Raw genomic sequence first — 18,559 nt, forward strand, 5'->3', positions numbered from 1 at the left:
CTTTTTAACATATGGAGCAAAAAAGCAAATTCCTTGAAATAACAGTAACTTTTCAAATTAAGAAAACACTCACCTGGCTTCCTTGTTTATTTGATCACCATAGCCCACTGTTTTCACAACAGTTAATTTCAACTGAACATTGTTTTCCTGGAGTTCATATGTCTGAATTTTAAGTCCAACACTTGAGTAAAAATGTGAAGATTTTTTGTCTTTCAAATTAGTATTGAACAGTGTGTCAATCAAGGTTGATTTTCCAATTCCAGTTTCCCCTGTACAGAAACAGACACATCACAGGGGCAAAAGATAGCTGTGAAGTAACACCCTGTCCCCTCCCTAGAATGGTTTACAAAGGGTCCCAAATATTTCAAAGATGGGAATGTCCTTGAAATATATATACTTCTGACTCCATCCATCATTAACAAAATATGCAAAGATAATATACAGAAAGGTGTATCAGATTTTGAAGAGCACTGAAACACTTAAAGAAAAAATGTCAAAGCAACACGGCTAAGAAGATGCGAACCAATACAAACACAAAGACCCAGTCTTAAAGTAACAGTCCCAGTGTTATGCTGCTTAAAATAAGTTGAAATGAACAATTAAGAAATAATTCATGGGAGGGGTTTGGCACTTACCCACACAGAGAATATTAAAAAAGAATCCTTGTTGAACAGATTTGTCCACCAGCTGATGAGCCAAACAATCGAAACCAAAATGGCCAAGCATATTTAAGCAACGGATAGTATCTTCTTTTTGCTTAAAGAAAAAAACAATATTTTGATTAGCTAGAAGATATCACTTGACAATGACTATATTAATATGTCAAAGAAATGGAAATGATTATTTGAGAAATGATATCATTTCATATGATCATTCAAATGATCAAATATCTTTTGATTATCATACTTCAGACAAGATGCAAATGAAGTAAATTTGTAAGAAGAGAGACCAGAACCAGAAATATAGACTTTTGTCATCATTTTTATAAATAGTGACCCTATCTTTGTTCACACTCAAATAGACTATGTTTCTAAGTTTAAAAGTAGGAAATTAAAGACATACCACAAGAAAGCCCAATATGTTGTTCTACAATAATGAACTATTTTTGTGGAAAAAAGAAAACAGCATTGTTTCATTCCATTTCAGTTTGGTAATATATTCAGGAGATCCAGTATATGTTAATACATGCAAGAAATAAAAGTTTATTTGAATTTTTTAAAAAGTAACTAAAAACTTTGACTTCATATTTGTGATATGCCTCTAAGAACTTGTGTTGTATCAAGTTGTTAAAGGAATCCACTGCTAATAACACCAACCTAGAAACTCAGAAATCCATTAATAATATATTTATTATATTTTATTATTTTATTTTATTTATTATAATTTATTATACATAAATTTACCAATTGATTATTTTTAAAAGTGGAAAATAATTCAAAGAAGGCTTATTAATCTATACTAGTCTCAGCCCTGGAAATCTCTCCCAAACAACTAGAAATTTTCATAAATGCTTTATGCAGAAAAGTGTTTGCTGTAGCTCTCTAACATCCAAACATGACTCCTTGTAATAGAATATCCAAGTAAATGATAATATATTTATTCACATACACACTGGGGCCTTCTTCAGTCATTTGAGATATTTATAAAAAATTCTTTAATAAATTGAAAAATACATGAAACTCTTTAAAGAGTAAGATATAAAATTGTGTGTACGGGCCTAACTTTTGATGATAGAGGAACTTAACAGCATTTTACCTTTCCTTACGTTAACAACGAGAACAACTGTTTGAAGGCATTGGAAGAAAAAGAAAAGGAGGCGGAAAAAAGAATAAATCAAATTCTGGAAACAAGTTAGCATAATAGGTAAAACTAGATTTATCCACATACTCCCATGAAGCGACTCCCTAGTAAATAAGAAACTTGAAACATAGAGCTCAAGCAAAGAGCGACAATCTTGAGCTGGGAAATCTAAGGTTAGAATTTGGGGCTGCCAAAATGCAAGGATACAGAGAAAGAAATATTGGAAGAGCAAGCCACAGCATGGGGAGACCCAAATGTGCAAACTTTAGAATACTTGGCTGAGTCTAACTCTGTACGTGTAGATATGACTGTAAAGAGCTCACTGAAAACTCAGAGAAGAATTGGCATTCTAAGAAAGCTGAGCTGGTATTTTAGCAGTGGTACTGGGAAGACCCAAGGAGACAGAGTTTGGAGTTTAAGCTTCTTCCCAGTTAGACGAGTTTCATCAACACTTTAAATAAATACTTTGAACTTTTTATTTAAATTTGTAAAAGGACTTGCTATAGGATCAAGGATTATGTTCTAAGTTAAAGAGTTACTCCCAAATTGAAGGGTACAATGAAGGTAAATCCACCTTTAGAAAGAATATCGTGACTCAACAGGGTCCAAATGACTTGCCAGTAATCTAACTGCTGAAACAAATTCACTACTCTTTAGAGAAATATAATAATAGAACTTAGACTTTCTACAATGTATAATCAAAATTCCTAGATAGGAAGAAGCAGAAAAGAATCTCTCTCACAGCCAAGGACAACCACAATCAAAAGAAACACCCACACAAAGAGGAACTGGCAGATAAACACTGTAACTATTATGAACATGTTTAAGAATCTACAGAAAAAGACGAGTTTAATGGATTAAGTGATAGGTTATTTTATTTTTTGCCACATCTCTTGGCATGTGGGATCTTGTTCCCTGACCAGGGATTGAACCCATACCCCTTGCATTGGAAGTATGGAGTCTTAACTACTGGACCACCAGGAAAATCCCAATAGGTAATTTTAGATATACAAAAGATGATGATATAGTTGTTAGTTGAATTCAGTTCAGTTCAATTCAGTTGCTCAGTCATGTCCTACTCTATGCAACCCCCATGGACTGCAGCACACCAGGCTTCCCTGTCCAAAACCAACACCCGGAGCCTACTCAAACTCATGTCCATCATGTTGGTGATGCCATCCAACCATCTCATCCTCTGTCGTCCCCTTCTCCTCCTGCTTTCAATCTTTCCCAGCATCAGGGTCTGTTGCAGTGAGTCAGTTCTTCGCATCAGGTGGCCAAAATATTGGAGTTTCAGCTTCAGCATCAGTCTTTCCAATGGATCTTCAGGACTGATCTCCTTTAGGATGGACTGGTTGGATCTCTTTGCAGTCCAAGGGACTCTCAAGAGTCTTCTCCAACACCACAATTCAAAAGCATCAATTCTTCGGCACTCAGCTTTAGTTGAATTAGTACATGCTAAATGAACAATGAAGGGTAGGGATAGGACCCTACCAGGGTCCTATTTGGTCCCAATCAGGAATCCAGGCATTAACCAAGGATTAATTAATAAAAATTCCATGGGGATTTTATATTTAAAGACAGCATATTGAGCAATACTAAACTGAAAATACAATCAAATAAGAAAATTTTTTAATTTGTTACTATTTGTGCTCTTAGTGGGTTTAATATATGTGGCAAATTCTGAGTTCTCTATTCAAAGAGAACATTCTGACCCATAAAATCTGAAGGTAATATGAAACAATAACAGATTTGGATGCTGTATTGTTCTCTCTGTCCTAGACTCCCTTGTGATAGGCTTCACTCATTTTAAAAACTGCAACTCAGGGAGGTACCAGATCAAAGTGTCCACAGAACAAAATATAGCCCATTTTTTTTTATCAGGAAAAGACCAGAAACCTTGGCCTCATTAGCACTGAGTTTTTACCCACAGAACAAATAGAACAAGCAAAGTTTTGAATCATACGATTACTTAACAAATGTCTTCCATTGGGCTGAAAGTTCTTTTTATAATATATATTTTTATAAAATTATGATATAATTTATGTAGAAAACGTCAATATTTCAGGTTCTACTAATTTGGCATTTATGATCATGCAAATCTCTTTCTTGATTTCACCTTTGCATCATCCACAGTAAAGCAAATTAAGAAGGTGTATAAGGTATACATAAGGTAAGTATATAAAAATATAAGGTTTAACCTACCGTGAAAAGGATTATTTCATATGCATTCAAATGAAACTGAAATGCTAACCATACATTATTTTAATCTCTCATGATAACAAGGACATACAGACTACATCTAGAAAATGGGATACTGCATGCAAAGTATGTAAATTATAAAGGACTCTTCAAGCTCTGAGAAGCCCTGATGTTTACCCTGTAATCAATGAGCTTTTTTCCCAGTCATATAGGGAAAGGTAGCTGAATAAGAAAAGTCATTAGTCATTGTGAGCCTTTGGGACAGTCACTGGTGCCTGTTTTCTCTTCTATAAAATGAGAACATTTGACCAGGTGAGCTTAAAATTCTTTCACACTCTAATGTTCTATAAGTCAGAGAGTTTTATTTATGAAGAGCATATAATTTCAAGGAGAATAAAAGTCATGCAGAAAAAGTTAAAATATTTATTAATATCATACTAAGTATCAAAATTTTAGAAAAGCCAATAAAAAATATAGGAATTTGGAAGAAAGATAGATGACTGTTAACGTGGAGTAGTTAAAAATAATTTTAAAAGATTACAGATTGGCTCTTGAAAATAGGATAAGATTTGTATGGAGGAAGTAGATATTATGAGCAAGAGGGAAATATGGCAAATGAACAATGTACTATTTGCCCTTGTGTTGTAAAGAACTTGCCTACTAAAGGAAAAGACTTAAATTGGGAAAACTGAAGGAAAAGACTTAAATTGGGAAGACTTAAAAGATAAAAAGGACCCTAACAATAGAGAGTTTTTGGATATGAGGCTAAGGAATATGGATTTTACCGAATTAGTAGTGGGCAGTGGCTAGAGATTTGAGTCAGAGAATAACAGAAGGAAGAAACATTTCAAAAAGATGAATGAGGCACTAGCTTGCAAATTGGCCTGGAGAGGAAACTAGAGCCGTGAGTTGGGAAGACCTTGCCTTATAAAAGTGAGTGGTAGAGCTTCCCTTGTGGTCTAGTGGTTAAGAATCCACCTACCAATGCAGGGAACACAGGATCAATCCCTGGTCAAGGAATATCCCACGTGCCTTGGGGCAACGAAGCCCATACGCCACTTGCTTCTTCCTCTTTATGCTTTTAAACTTTTTCTTCCTCTTTATGCTTTTAAACTCCTGAGCCTGTGTGCTGCAACTACCGAAGCCCTTGTGCCTAAAGCCCACGCTCCACAACAAGAGAAACCACAACGAGAAGCCCATGCATCACTACTAGAGAGTAGCCCCAGCTCCCGCCACTAGAGAAAGCCCACATGTAGCAATGAAGACAGCAATGCAGCCAGAAATAAATAAAAATTCCTAAAATGAATGGTAATAAAATTACTAGTGTAAATGAAAAATGTAGAGAATGAGGAGGTTTTCTGGGAAAAAAAATAAAAAAAACTTGACCACTAATCAGGTATAGATACTATGACCAGTAATAGGAAAATCAGAAAAGGAAGTTAGCACATTTTTGTGTGAGAACAAGATAAGTTTGAATTTTGAAATTTTAATTCTAAAGAAAGTATAGAAATACCCTGAAGGTGATTACATATATTTGAGCACAGTGGAGGCTTGAAGAAAGATAAAAAAGAACAAGAATGAAATATGGGAAAATGCCCACTCTGAGAAGGTGAAAAGAAAAGCCTAAAAAGATGAAGAATGAGCAGACAGGAAGACAGAAAAAAGAATCAATATAGTGTCAACTATACAAATATCATGACAGATGAGAGAACTGTGGAAAAATCCAAAAGAATTAAACACATCATGTTGCATTTACAATCCATGGCTTAATGGCAAGTGAAGCTTGATAAAAGCATAAAGAGGAAGAAGAAGCAAGAAACTCAGATGATTATAAAGGTAAAAATTTAACATTGTAATATAACTGTAGAGAAAAAAAAAAACCCTAGGGTGGTCAGTGTATCCAGATAAAGGATGGGAAGTCTGAACTTATCTCTGTGGGAACTTTCCTTGGAAATTCATCTTCTGCTCTAAGAAGGACACTAGAACACTACATCATCTCACATTTGGCATAGTTTCTGGTACATTGTTGCTGCTCAATATAAAAAGCCTGGAAGGAAAGGGGTGAGAGAAGAAAGAAGGAAAAGAGGAAGGGAGAATGAGAGGAAGAAAAGGGAAAAGAGAGGAGAGAGGGAGAAGTGAAGACAGGAATCCAAAGGAGACTGACTAGGCTAATAACAGAATTTAAAACATTACATGAGAAGAGAGTAGATGGAACAGCATGTGGTAATGGATTCTAACTAACCTATTATGGTAGTCATCTTGCAATAAGGACTTCCCTGTAGCTCAAAGGGTTAAGAATCTGCCTGCAATGAAGGAGATCAGGGTTTGATTCCCAAATCAGGAAGATCCTCTGGAGAAGGGAACAGCAATCCACTCCAGTATTCTTGCCTGGAGAATCCCATGGACATAGGATCCTGGTGGGCTACAGTCGCAAAGAGTCGGACACGATTGAGCGACTGACACATATAACATATACAACATCAAATCATTATGTTGCACACTCAAAACTAATCCAATGTTATATGTCAATGATACCTCAATTTCTAAAAAACTATGTAATAAACTGAATATTTGAAGGTGAGCAAAAGAAGCAGTTTAGAGGGACAGATCTGAAAACACATGAAGACTGTCCTATGGAAAAAGGATTACATTATTTTGTGGCATTCAAGGGAATGGCAAAAGGGGACAAATTCCAAAGGACTAATTTTATACAATATATGAGAAGGGTTTTCTCATAATTAAAGTTAACACAAAAATTAAATGGATCTACTTAAGCCTTGAATTCCAATTTAAGAAAGAGATACCAGGCATCTTCACATGTTGGCGACTGGAGTGTAAATGTAACTTTACAGAGTGTTTTGATAATTACTATCAATTTAAATGGCATATACCATCTGACCCAACAATTTCATTTCTAGGAAAATATTTTATCATGTACATAAAAAGGTATGTAGGAGCATATTCAAAGCAGTATTGTATAGAATAACAAAAAACAAAAACAAAGCCAGACCTTATAGCTACCAACAGGGGACTGGTCATTGAAGAAAAGTATTTACAACAGTAAAATAATAGAGCTATTAAAAAGAATAAGATTGATCTGTATGTGCTGACATAAAAAGTTGTCCGAAGATTAGACTAGTGCCTGGAAAGAACTAGAGAAGAGAATTTTCTCTTTTCTACTATTTGAATTTTTCTTTTAATAATGTGAGAATGGTATTTTTAATTTCAAAAGGGAGAGTAAACTAAGTTGCCAATTGTAAGGGGTTCAAAAAAAGGTTGGAAGGTTACTTGTTAAAGCATTTGTAGCAAACATTTATATATCAGATTAAAGTTAGACTAACTGACCTTGGGGATCCACCTATTCTAAAATGCTATTTTAATGTCATGTTAACAAAGGAGCACTCACCATGATTTAATGCATCAGAGAGGCCAAAGCTAAAATGGAATGGGCATAAGCCAGTGGTTTAGTCGCTGAGATAGGACTCTGAAAGTAGTTTTGACACCAGCAAAGCCCACTAGGGTCCCCAGGAAAAGTAAGATGGAATCTAGGTGATCAAAAAAGATGTAACCTCTTCTTTTGTGCTTAGTCTAGTTTTGCTTCCTAAGGGGGCCAAATGCAGAGGATTAGAGTTCCTGGTTCAGACCACTGCACCCAACACCCCAATCTGGTACACCATATGGAGAAGCACTGTGCACCATACCTCAATCCAAGATGACGACAGTGTAAAAAAATATGCTAGTTTGATTTAAACTAAGATCTAGAAAAAAACATACATATTTGGAGGAAAACATCAAGAGAACCATTATTAAGACATAAGAAAAAAAAAAAAAAAAAAGACATAAGCAACCACTACTTAACGTAGCTCAGTACCCATGGATCTATTTGATGTTTTGACCAAAGACAGTTCTAAAACCCAGTTTTCACTCATTCAGACATGCTACTCTATTAGTGTGAAATTTTATTTGAGGTACTATATTTTCCCTAGTAGAGAGGCTCATCTTAAAATCGAACTTGGTTCAATTTCTCACTCAGTAAAGTAATTAAAAAGCAGCCACCCTGCCATTTTCTAAAATAACTTCATTTTAAAATTATTTATTATCAGTGCCTAAAGTTTCACAAGCATATGCATCAAAGTAGTACTGTTCCTCCCACGTACTAGGAGGTTCTTGAGTTTTCATTTTTTATTCGTTGGAGTTAAATTAGAATAGTCTTGAGGAAAGGGATATAAGTATACTTATGGCTGATTCATGCTGTTGTACAGCAGAAACCAACACATTATAAAGCAATTAACCTCCAATTAAAAATAAATTTTTAAAAAGAGCCCTTCCCCCCCAAAAAAACTGAAATAGTCTTTTGCACTACTAAAAATATCTGCAAAACTTCCCTGGGGAAAAAAAAAAAACTTCCCTGGGGGCCTGGGGGCTAAGACTACATGCTCCCAATGCAGGGGGCCTGGGTTTGATCCCTGGTTGGGGAACTAGATCCCACATGCTGCAACTAAAGATCCCATGTTCTGCAGCTAAGACCCAGTGCAACCAAATAAATAAATAAAATAAATATGTTAAATTGTCTGCAGATGCAAGAGATATACAACAATTATTTAAGCCATCATTGATATTTAACTCCAATCAGAACCCAGAAATAAACCATGCACCTAGTCATAGATTAATGGTCAATTAATGTGACAAGGCTTCCCTGATAGCTCAGTTGGTTAAGAATCCGCCTGCAATGCAGGAAACCCTGGTTTGATTCCTAGGTTGAGAAGATCCTCTGGAGAAAGGATAGGCTACCCACTCCAATATTCTTGGGCTTTCCTTGTGGCTCAGCTGGTAAAGAATCCTCCTGCAATGTGGGAGACCTAGATTAAATCCCTGGGTTGGGAAGATCCCCTGGAGAAGGGAAAGGGCACCCACTTCAGTATTCTGGCCTGGAGAATTCCTGGGTCCCAAAGAGTCGGACACAGCTCAGTGACTTTCGCAGCTTCACAATCTATGACGAAAGTGGCAAGACTACACAATGTAGGAAAGACAGTCTCTTCAATAAATGGTGCAGGGAAAACTGGACAGCTACATGGAAAAAAATGAATTTTTATCATTCTTTAACACCACACACAAAAGTAAGCTCAAAAGGGATTAAAGACTTTAAATGTGAGACTGGACACTATAAAACTCCTAGAGAAAAACGTAGGCAGAACATTCTCTGACATAAATCACAGCAATATCTTTTTTGATTGCTCTCCCAGAACAAGGGAAATAAAAGCAAAAATAAATGGGACCTACCTAAACTCAAGGACTTTTGCACAGCAAAGGAAACAATAAACAATACAAAAAGACAACTCACAGATTGGGAGAAAATATTTGCAAATGATGTGACTGACAATGGATTAGTCTCCAAAATTTACAAAGAGCTTGTGATGTTTAACAGAATCAAAACAAACAACCCAATTCAAAAACAGATAGATCTAAACAGACATTTCTCCAAGGAAGACATACAGATGGCCAAGAGGCACATGAAAAGATGTTCAACAGCGCTAATTATTAGAGAAATGCAAATCAAAAATACAATGAGATATCACCTCATGCCAGCCAGGATGACTATCATCAAAAAATCCACAAACGATAAATGCTGGAGAGGGTGTGGAGAGAAGGGAACCTTCCAACACTGCTGGTGGGAATGTACATCAGTATGACTACTATGGAAAACAGTATGGAGGCTCCTTAAAAAAGCTAAAAACAGAACACCATATGACCCGGCAATCCCATTTCTGGGCCTCTATGAAGAGAAAAACATGATCTGAAAGGATATAGACACCCCAATGTTCATTGCACTATTTACAATAGCCAGGACATGGAAGCAACCTAAATGTCCATTGACAGAGGAATGATTAAGTCCAATCAGCATAAAGCTTAATTCACGCCCAAAGGTAATAAAGATAATCCTTTATCAGCTAGGTCTATATCAGTTTACTGAATCAATATTTTGAAAATACACAATCTTGTTGAAGTACAAAATGAAGAGTTCTCTTTGAAAGATATACTCAACTGTATCTTCATCATCGGGTATTTGTGTGGAGGGACACACTGGTTCTTCTGCCATGTCAGACTGAAGGAGCTGAAAACGAAGAAACAAAAACCTTAAAAAGATGAAAAGGCTACATTCCTACAATATAATTTATAGCAATAAGAGAATCCAATATAGACATTATCCCAGATTTTAGCTTTCAGTTCATACTATTGACCTGTTTTAAATTATGGTTATTTTTCTAGTTAGGCTTCTATGTAATAAACAATATTATATATAACATTCAACTTGTAACATACATTCATACATTTAATCATAAACACACAAAAAGCATCTAAAGAAAGGTAAACTCCATTTTGAAGTCAAAAGGACACAGTTCACTCTTCTTTAAATGACTCGCTGGTCATGAGAAATGGAAATAGGGAATTTTGCTTTTCTTTCTCCCTTTTTTTTTTTAGTGTAGTCACCATGGACTGTAACCCACCAGCCTCCTCTGTCCATGGGCTTCTCCAGGCAAGAATACTGGAGTGGGTAGCCATTCTCTTCTCCACGGGATCTTCCCAACTCAGGGATTGAACCTGGGACTCCTACATTGCAGGCAGATTCTTTACTATCTGGGCTATCAGGGAAGCCCATAGTTAATTTACAATATTATATAATTTCAAGTGTACAATAGTGATTCAATATTTTTATAGACTCTACTCCATTTAAACTCACTACAAAATAATGGCTATATTTCCCTGTGCTGTACAATATATCCTTGATACTCATTTATTTTATACATACTGGGTTGGGAAGAACCCCTGGAGAAGGAAAAGGCTACCCATTCCAGTATTCTGGCCTGGAAAATTCCATGGACTGTATAGTTCATGGAGTTGCAAAGACTCGGACATGACTGAGCGACTTATACATACTAGGTTGTGTCTCTTAAGCCTATATCCCTACCTTACCCACCCTCACATTCCTCTTAAAAAGTGCTAAAAGAAGCAGAAAGACACTCATAATTACTTAACTTTCCAGAGTATCTTAGCAGCAGAGGCTGAGGTGTTAAGCGTGTACTTACTGAAGGAAAACTGGGAAAGCAGAGCTTCTAAAAATCTAAATGACTCCCATAAACATGGAATTAAATTAATGATAGTTCTCATTTATGAAGCACTTAATATGCACCTAGCATTGTGCTGAGTGTGTATGCGCTTTTATTTTAATCTCCAGAGTATATGAGATACACATATTTTCATCACCATATGCCAAAAGAGAAAATTCAGAATCAGAAAAATTAAGGGACTTACTTGCTCAAGATGTTAGCTCTGTCGCAGACGCAGGTCTGAACTGACTCTGAAGCTGGTGTTCTTTCCACTGTCCCCACTTGTGGACTTAATATTCTCTGTCTTTGCAACAATTTGGAATGAGGGAGGAGAGGTACAGGAGAGCACACTGTGCTTATTTCTAAGCAACATTGCCTGAGAAGGACATGCTACCCTGTTTTTAAGCACAACACAAAGATATTGAGACTATGAGGCATGTTTTAAAAGGAAATATTATATATGGGTATAGCAAAGAGAAACTTTGCTATATAAAGAAAGCTGATGAGCTATATAAAGAAAGCTTTGCTATATAAAGAATATGAGTGCATAAGAATTGATGCTTTTGAACTGTGGTGTTGGAGAACACTCTTGAGAGTCCCTTGGACTGCAAGGAGATCCAACCAGTCCATCCTAAAGGAGATCAGTCCTGGGTGTTCATTGGAAGGACTGATGTTGAAGCTGAAACTTCAATACTTTGGCCACCTGACGCAAAGAGCTGACTCATTGGAAAAGACCCTGATGCTGGGAAAGATTGAGGGCAGGAGGAGAAGGGGACGACAGAGGATGAGATGGTTGGATGGCATCACCGACTCAATGGACATGGGTTTGGGTGAACTCCGGGAGTTGGTGATGGACACAGAGGCCTGGCGTGCTGCGGTTCATGGGGTCGCAAAGAGTCGGACATGACTGAGCGACTGAACTGAACTGAACTGATAGCAAAGAGAAAAGCAAACAGAATTAAAGAATGGCTCTGTACAATGGTCTTTTCACTTGATATATCCTGAGGATTATTAATACATAAATTACCTCCCTCATTCCAAATTGTTGCAAAGACAGAGAATATTAAGTCCACAAGTGGGGACAGTGGAAAGAACACCAGCTTCAGAGTCAGTTCAGACCTGCATCTGCGACAGAGCTGACATATTGAGCAATACATAAAATACATAAATTTATTAATACATAAATTTACCTCGTTTTTTCCTCCTAATGGTAAATAGTGGTTTCTATTACAGATGATGCTGTGTTCTATGATATGGTTTACTCTGTGCATGTGTTCTCAGTCTTGTAAAACTCTGCGACCCTGTGGACTGTAGCCTGCCAGGCTCCTCTGTCCATGGGATTCTCCGGGCAAGAATCTTGGCATGGGTTGCCATGCCCTTCTCCAGGGGATCTTCCTGACCCAGGGATCAAACCTGCATCTCCTGCAGCTCCTGAATTGCAGGCAGATTCTTTACCACCGAGCCACTGGGGAAGCCCATGGTTTACTCTAGTCTAGTATATATAAAGGTTCTGTATTATTTAACAGAGCAACAATGATGGGTATCGCAGTGATTTCTGGGTTTTAATTAACAGTAAACACTTAAGCCACGGAAAAGTAATTGTTTCTTAACTTCTTATACTTATCGTCCGACTCTGTGTGATCCCATAGACAGCAGCCCACCAGGCTCCCCCGTTCCTGGGATTCTCCAGGCAAGAACACTGGAGTGGGTTGCCATTTCCTTCTCCAAGGTGTGAAAGTGAAAGTGAAAGTGAAGTCGCTCAGTTGTGTCCGACTCTTAGCGACCCCATGGACCACAGCCTACCAGGCTCCTCCATCCATGGGATTTTCCAGGCAAGAGTACTGGAGTGGGGTGCCATTGTATCTCAGAATTTGAAGTCAAGCAGTATAAATTTAAGATTCCCATGTTACAGTCAGTAAAGAATCCCCCTGCAATGTAGGATACCACCTGCAATGCATGAGACCCAGGTTCAATCCCTGGGTCAGGAAGATCCCCTGGAGAAGGAAATGGCAAAAAAGGAAGGAAATGAAAAAATTCTAGAGATCTAATGTACAGCATGGTGAGTATAATTAATGATACTGTATTGTATACTTGAAATTTGCTCAAAGACTAGGTCTTAAGTGTTCTTCTCCCCCCAAGACACACACACACACACAAAAACGGTAACTACGTGAGGTGATGGATATTTTAGCTGTGTGTGTGTGTGTGTGTGTGTGTGTATCAAAACACCACATCATACACCTTAGATATATACAATTTCTATCTATATTTTCAATTTTATCTATATTTAAAGTTTTATCATTTTCAATTATATCTCAATAACTCTGGAAGAAAGAGAGGATTTTTTAAAAATAAGAATATCTCTGTGTTACTGCCGACTCTGGCAAGTCTGCAGAAGAAAAATTGAAAACCAGAAGTACAAGTTAACTTGTTTTTTAAAACCCAATTAATGGTACCTTAAACAAGCAGGGGTTTACTTCTCTCACATAAATCTAGAGCTGAAGTTTACAAGGTATAGTCCCTGGGCCCCTGAGGACGCTGACTCTTTTTCAGGGGGCCCATAAGGTCAACTTTTTTCTAATAATACTAAGGTTAATTTGCTTTTTCCACTGTGTCAGCATTTGCATTGATGGTTCTAAAGCAACAGTAGATAAATCTGCTGCTACTTTAATCAAGGTAGAAGTGGTGGTGGTTTAGTCACTCAGTTATGTCCAACTCTTGCTACCCCATGGACTGTAACCCACCTGGCTCCTTTGTCCATGGGATTTTCCAGGCAAGAATACTGGAGTGGGTTGCCATTTCCTTCTCCAACGGATCTTCCTGACCCAGGGATCGAACTCGGGTCTCATGCATTGCAGGGAGATTCTTTAATGACTGAGTCACCAGGGAAGCTCAATCAAGGTAGTGAGTATCCATAAAACATTTATACCATGTGTGATGGCATTCTTGGGTAAAACAAGTTATGTGGCTATGAGAAATAGTAACTCCTTATTTTATGGAATGTCAATTTCAACTGTAAAAACAACTGACACATACTAGTTTTTTAGGCTTGGTTATTTCTAAGACAGGTTCTTGAAAATAAATGAAGTGTGCTTTCTAACAGAAAGGAAAAGAACTGAAAATACATGTTGTAAATGGTAACATTTGAGCTTTAAGTTTTTGGAGAACTTGTGTCTACCATCTTGACAGCTTCCAAATACTTAACAAATTTTCCCAAAAAGATTAGTGGTGACATTAACAAATATATGTTTTTATACTTTATAGTGAAATATGTCAGCCCTAAATAAACTAGGGTTTTCCAACCTCAGCACTGTAGACATTTGGACCTCTATAATCCTTTGTTGTGCACTGTAAAATGTTTCACGGTATCTCTAGCTTCTATCCAGTAGATGTCAGCAGCAGTCCCAGAGTTTGACAACCAAATCTCTAAACATTGCCAAAAATTTCCTGGAGGATAAAATCATACCCAGCTAGGACCTACTGAGTAAGGTAACTCAGTAAATAGCTATTTTCCAAATAGCCAATGTGTGACATTACAAAGTCACACATGAGTTCAAGATCCATTTGGAGAATGAGACAGACAAATAGATTTTGGTGACTCAGACTGTAAAGAATCTGCCTGCGATGCATCAGACCTGGGTTTGATCCCTGGGTTGAAATGATCCCCTGGAGAAGTGAATGGCCTACCCACTCCAGTATTCTTGCCTGGGAAATCCCATGGACAATGGGGCCTGGCAGGCTGCAGTATAGAGTCACATAGAGTTGGACACGACTGAGCAACTAACAATTCTACTTTTTCAACAGATTTTTATGTAGAAACAAAAAGTGTATGAATATGGTTTCAGATTCTACATTGCAACTAATCTCATCGAGTTTTGGTAGAGTATCAAAGAAAAATAGTCACAATTATGTGAGAAGACTTATTAAAGGATTCTTTTTTTCCAACTAAGTATCTATATGAAGCCAGATTTTCTTCAGAAACATCAACCAAAACAACATATTTCAGAAGATTCAAGGTAGAAACAGATACAAGGATCCAGCTGTTTTTTTTCTCATTTTATGGTATTAAAAATACATAATATAAAATTTACCATTTTAAGTTCAGTAGCATTCAGTAATTCACATTTCTGTGCAACCATCAGCTTCCTCCATCTCCAGAACTCCTTTCATATTCTCAAGTTGACAGTTTGTACTCATTAAACAGTAACCAGCCACCTCCACCCCACTTCCTGCCCCTGGCAACAATTGTAATTTCTGTCAGTGTCTAACTAGGTATCACTTATAAGTGGAATCAAATAGTATTTGTCCTTTTGTGACTGAATTATCTTACTTTGAATAATGTCTTCAAGGTATTAATCCATGTTGTAGTATGTTTCAGAATTTCCTTCCTTTTTAAGGTTGAATGATATTCCATAGTACACGTATAAATACCACGTTTTGCGAATTCATTCATCTGTGAATGAACACTGTATTTCTTTCACTTCTTGGCTATTGTGAATAATACTGCAACAAACATGGAGATGCAAATAGCTCTTTTGAGATCCTGCTTTCAATACTTTTGGTTATCTACCCCAAAATGGAATTGCTGAGTCATGTTGTAAGGCTATGTTTAATGTTTTGAAAAATCGCCAAACTGTTTTCCACAGCAACTGTACCATTTTACATTCCCATCAGTAACACACAGGAGTTCCAATTACTCCACATCATTGCCAACACTTGTACTCTGTTTTTTGAATAGTAGTCATCCTAGTGTCTGTGACTTGGTACCTCACTGCAGTTTAACTTGCATTTCCTTAATGATGAGTGATACTGAACATCTTGTCATGTGCTTATTGGTCATTTGTAGACCTTGCTTGAAGAAATCCCTATTAAATTACTTTGCCTAATTTTTTTAATATTCATTTTTATTTATTTGGCTGTGTCAGATCTCAGTTGGGGCATGGTGAATCTTTAGCTGTAGCATGTGGGATCCAGTTCCCTGGACCACCAGTCAAACCCAGGCTCCCTGCAATGGGAGCATGGAATCTGAGCCACTGGACCACCAGGGAAGTACCCCTTTGCTCATTTTAAAATCTGGATGCCTGTTTATTTGTTGTTAACTTACAGGAATTTTTTATTCATTCTGGACCTTAATCCCTTATCAGATATATGATTTGCAAATATTTTGTGGATTGTCTTTTCACTCTATTATTATTGTTCTTTGATGGACAGAAGTGTTAAATATTGAAGTCCAATTTATCCATTTTTTTCCTCTTTTGTTGCCTGTGCTTTCGATGCCATCTACAATAAATACTAATAACTGCCAAAAGAATGTCATGAAGCTTTTCACTCCTATGTTTTCTTCTAAGAGTTTTATCATTTTACCTCTCACATTTAGGTTTTTTGATCCGTTCTGAATTAATTTATGTATGTGCTGTTAAGTCTAAGGTCCAATTTTATTCTTTTGCAAGTGCACATCCAGTTTTCCCAGCACTGTTGAAAAGTCTCTCCCTTCCTCATTGAATTCCTGCATTAACAGATAAGCATTTGCAATCGATTTTGGTGAATTCCAATTTTATCTCCGCTAAAAGAATTCCATTGTTCTCATCAGTATACTTGTATTATACATTCAATCGTTATTACTATATCTTTAGTTTCGTCGATATAAAATTGGGGAAGGGGTGGTATTTCAGGACTGAGGAGAGCGACGACTTGTGTGGTCACCTAGGCACCGCGCGGCGCCCCCCGCTGGAGCTTCTGATCGTCAAGGGTTCTGGGAGGGTCCTGGGTCCTCTCTGAAGAAGCAGTTCTGCGAGGCCGGGAGCGGGGGCCGGGGACCGGTGGTCACCGCGGCCCTGGTGAGCGGCCGACCGCGGGAAGCGGGTGGGAGTTCCCAGCCCGGCCTGTGGGAAGAGGTCGGGCCCCGGCACCGCCGGCGCATGCGTATCGCCGAGCCGGAGCCAGAGCGGCGCGGCCGCCATTGCTGGGAGGCTTTCGTCAGAGCCTGGCTGGCCCCGGCGGCTGGTCCAGCCCCAGGGGCCCCGTCACTGGGCGTCATTGGCTCAGGCATCAGGGCCCTCATCACCTTCTCCCGCCTCGGTCCGGACGGGCGGCGGCGGCTGCGGCGTCAGGGGGCGGAGCCGCCCGCGGCGCCCTTTGTGCAGGCGGGTGAGTGCGGCGCCCGCGGGCGGGAGGCGGGCGAGGGGGCTGGGCGGGCGGGGGTCACGGGGCGCGGAGCCCTCGACTCCGAGCCCCCGAAGCGGCGCCCTCCGGCTTCTCGGATCCTCTGTTCCCCTCTCATGGGGAGGCCTCCCCATTCCCAAGATTACAAACCTATTTTCCTCTAATATTTTCTGCAATTTATTTTTGTATAGGCGTGGGTGGGTATCATTTTTGGAAAGTTTTTCCCATCGCAAGAGTATTAAAAGATTCACCTTTATTTTCGTCTAATACCTTTAAAGGATTTTTAAAATAGGGTTTTTTTTGGTTTTTTTTTTTTACATTTTAACCTATTGGATATTAATTTTGTGATAACCTGTAAGATAGAAAAATGCCTTTTTCCCCGGTGGTCTTGCCATCATCTCTTTCCCACTGAATTGAAATGACACTTATCATCTATTCTACAGACGTTTGTGTACTCACATCTGTTTCTAGCCTGTTACACTGCTCTCACAGTTTCTGCACTGATACCATTTTGTTTTAATATAAAATAAGTTTTAATATGTGGCAGAGCAGATCCCCATAATTGTGTCTTTTGATTTAATGAGTTTTCTGTTTCTTTTACTTACTTTGAATTGTGGGAAATATTAAAGGTACAAAAATTACCATTTTCTAAGAGACAGAATTGATCATGGCACAGTAGGTGCTCTTATTAAATGGAGAATATTGAAAGTCACTCTGTTGCTGAAAACTTTTGTATACCTCCCTGATGCCATCAGGATAATGTTTTAGTTTCTTAGCAGTGACGTCAAAGCCCTTTTCTTCCAAGGGGCAAGCATATTTTAAATTTATGGCTGCAATCACCATCTGCAGTGATTTTGCTTGCTCCTTGGAAGAAAAACTATGACAAACCTATACAGCGTATTAAAAAGCAGAAACATTACTTTGCCAACTAAGGTCGGTGTAGTCAAAGCTATGGTTTTCCAGTAGTCATGTATGGATGTGAGAGGTGGACTATAAAGAAAGCTGAGCGCTGAAGAATTGATGCTTTTGAACTGTGGTGTTGGGGAAGACTCTTGAGAGTCCCTTGGAATGCAAGGAGATCCAACCAGTCAATCCTAAAGGATATCAACCCTGAATATTCATTGGAAGGACTGATGCTGAAGCTGCAATATTTTGGCCACCTGATACAAAGAGCCAACTCATTGGAAAATACCCTGATGCTGGGAAAGATTGAAGGCAGGAGGAGAAGGAGACTGTAGAGGACAGAATGGTTAGATGGCATCCCCAATTTGATGGACTTGAGTTTGAGC

The 18,559-nt window shown here is 38.2% G+C and overlaps 2 protein-coding genes across 3 annotated transcripts in view; one reads left to right on the plus strand and one right to left on the minus strand.

The window, feature by feature from the left end:
- Positions 1-18,559, minus strand: part of SEPTIN14 (septin 14) — a 41,154-nt gene that overhangs the window by 14,910 nt on the left and 7,685 nt on the right. The window contains exons 1-4 of one of the 2 annotated variants that reach the window (XM_043455905.1): positions 11,314-11,363; positions 10,046-10,114; positions 636-756; positions 74-269 (exon numbers count right to left, since the gene is read on the minus strand). In XM_043455905.1, coding sequence (XP_043311840.1) covers positions 74-269; positions 636-756; positions 10,046-10,099 — 371 coding nt within the window. In that variant the 5' untranslated portion in view covers positions 10,100-10,114; positions 11,314-11,363. Of the gene's footprint in view, positions 1-73; positions 270-635; positions 757-10,045; positions 10,115-11,313; positions 11,364-18,559 lie in introns of those variants that run through there. The other variant, XM_043455904.1, reaches the window with a different exon arrangement.
- LOC122433210 (28S ribosomal protein S17, mitochondrial) overlaps positions 17,106-18,559 on the plus strand; it is a 33,039-nt gene continuing 31,585 nt past the window's right edge. Inside the window, exon 1 of the mRNA XM_043455899.1 lies at positions 17,106-17,255. The gene's annotated coding sequence lies outside the window, so the exon portion shown is untranslated. The remainder of the gene's footprint in view (positions 17,256-18,559) is intronic.

Source organism: Cervus canadensis, chromosome 32 (assembly GCF_019320065.1).
Source record: "Cervus canadensis isolate Bull #8, Minnesota chromosome 32, ASM1932006v1, whole genome shotgun sequence".
Classification (NCBI taxonomy): Eukaryota; Metazoa; Chordata; class Mammalia; order Artiodactyla; family Cervidae; genus Cervus; species Cervus canadensis.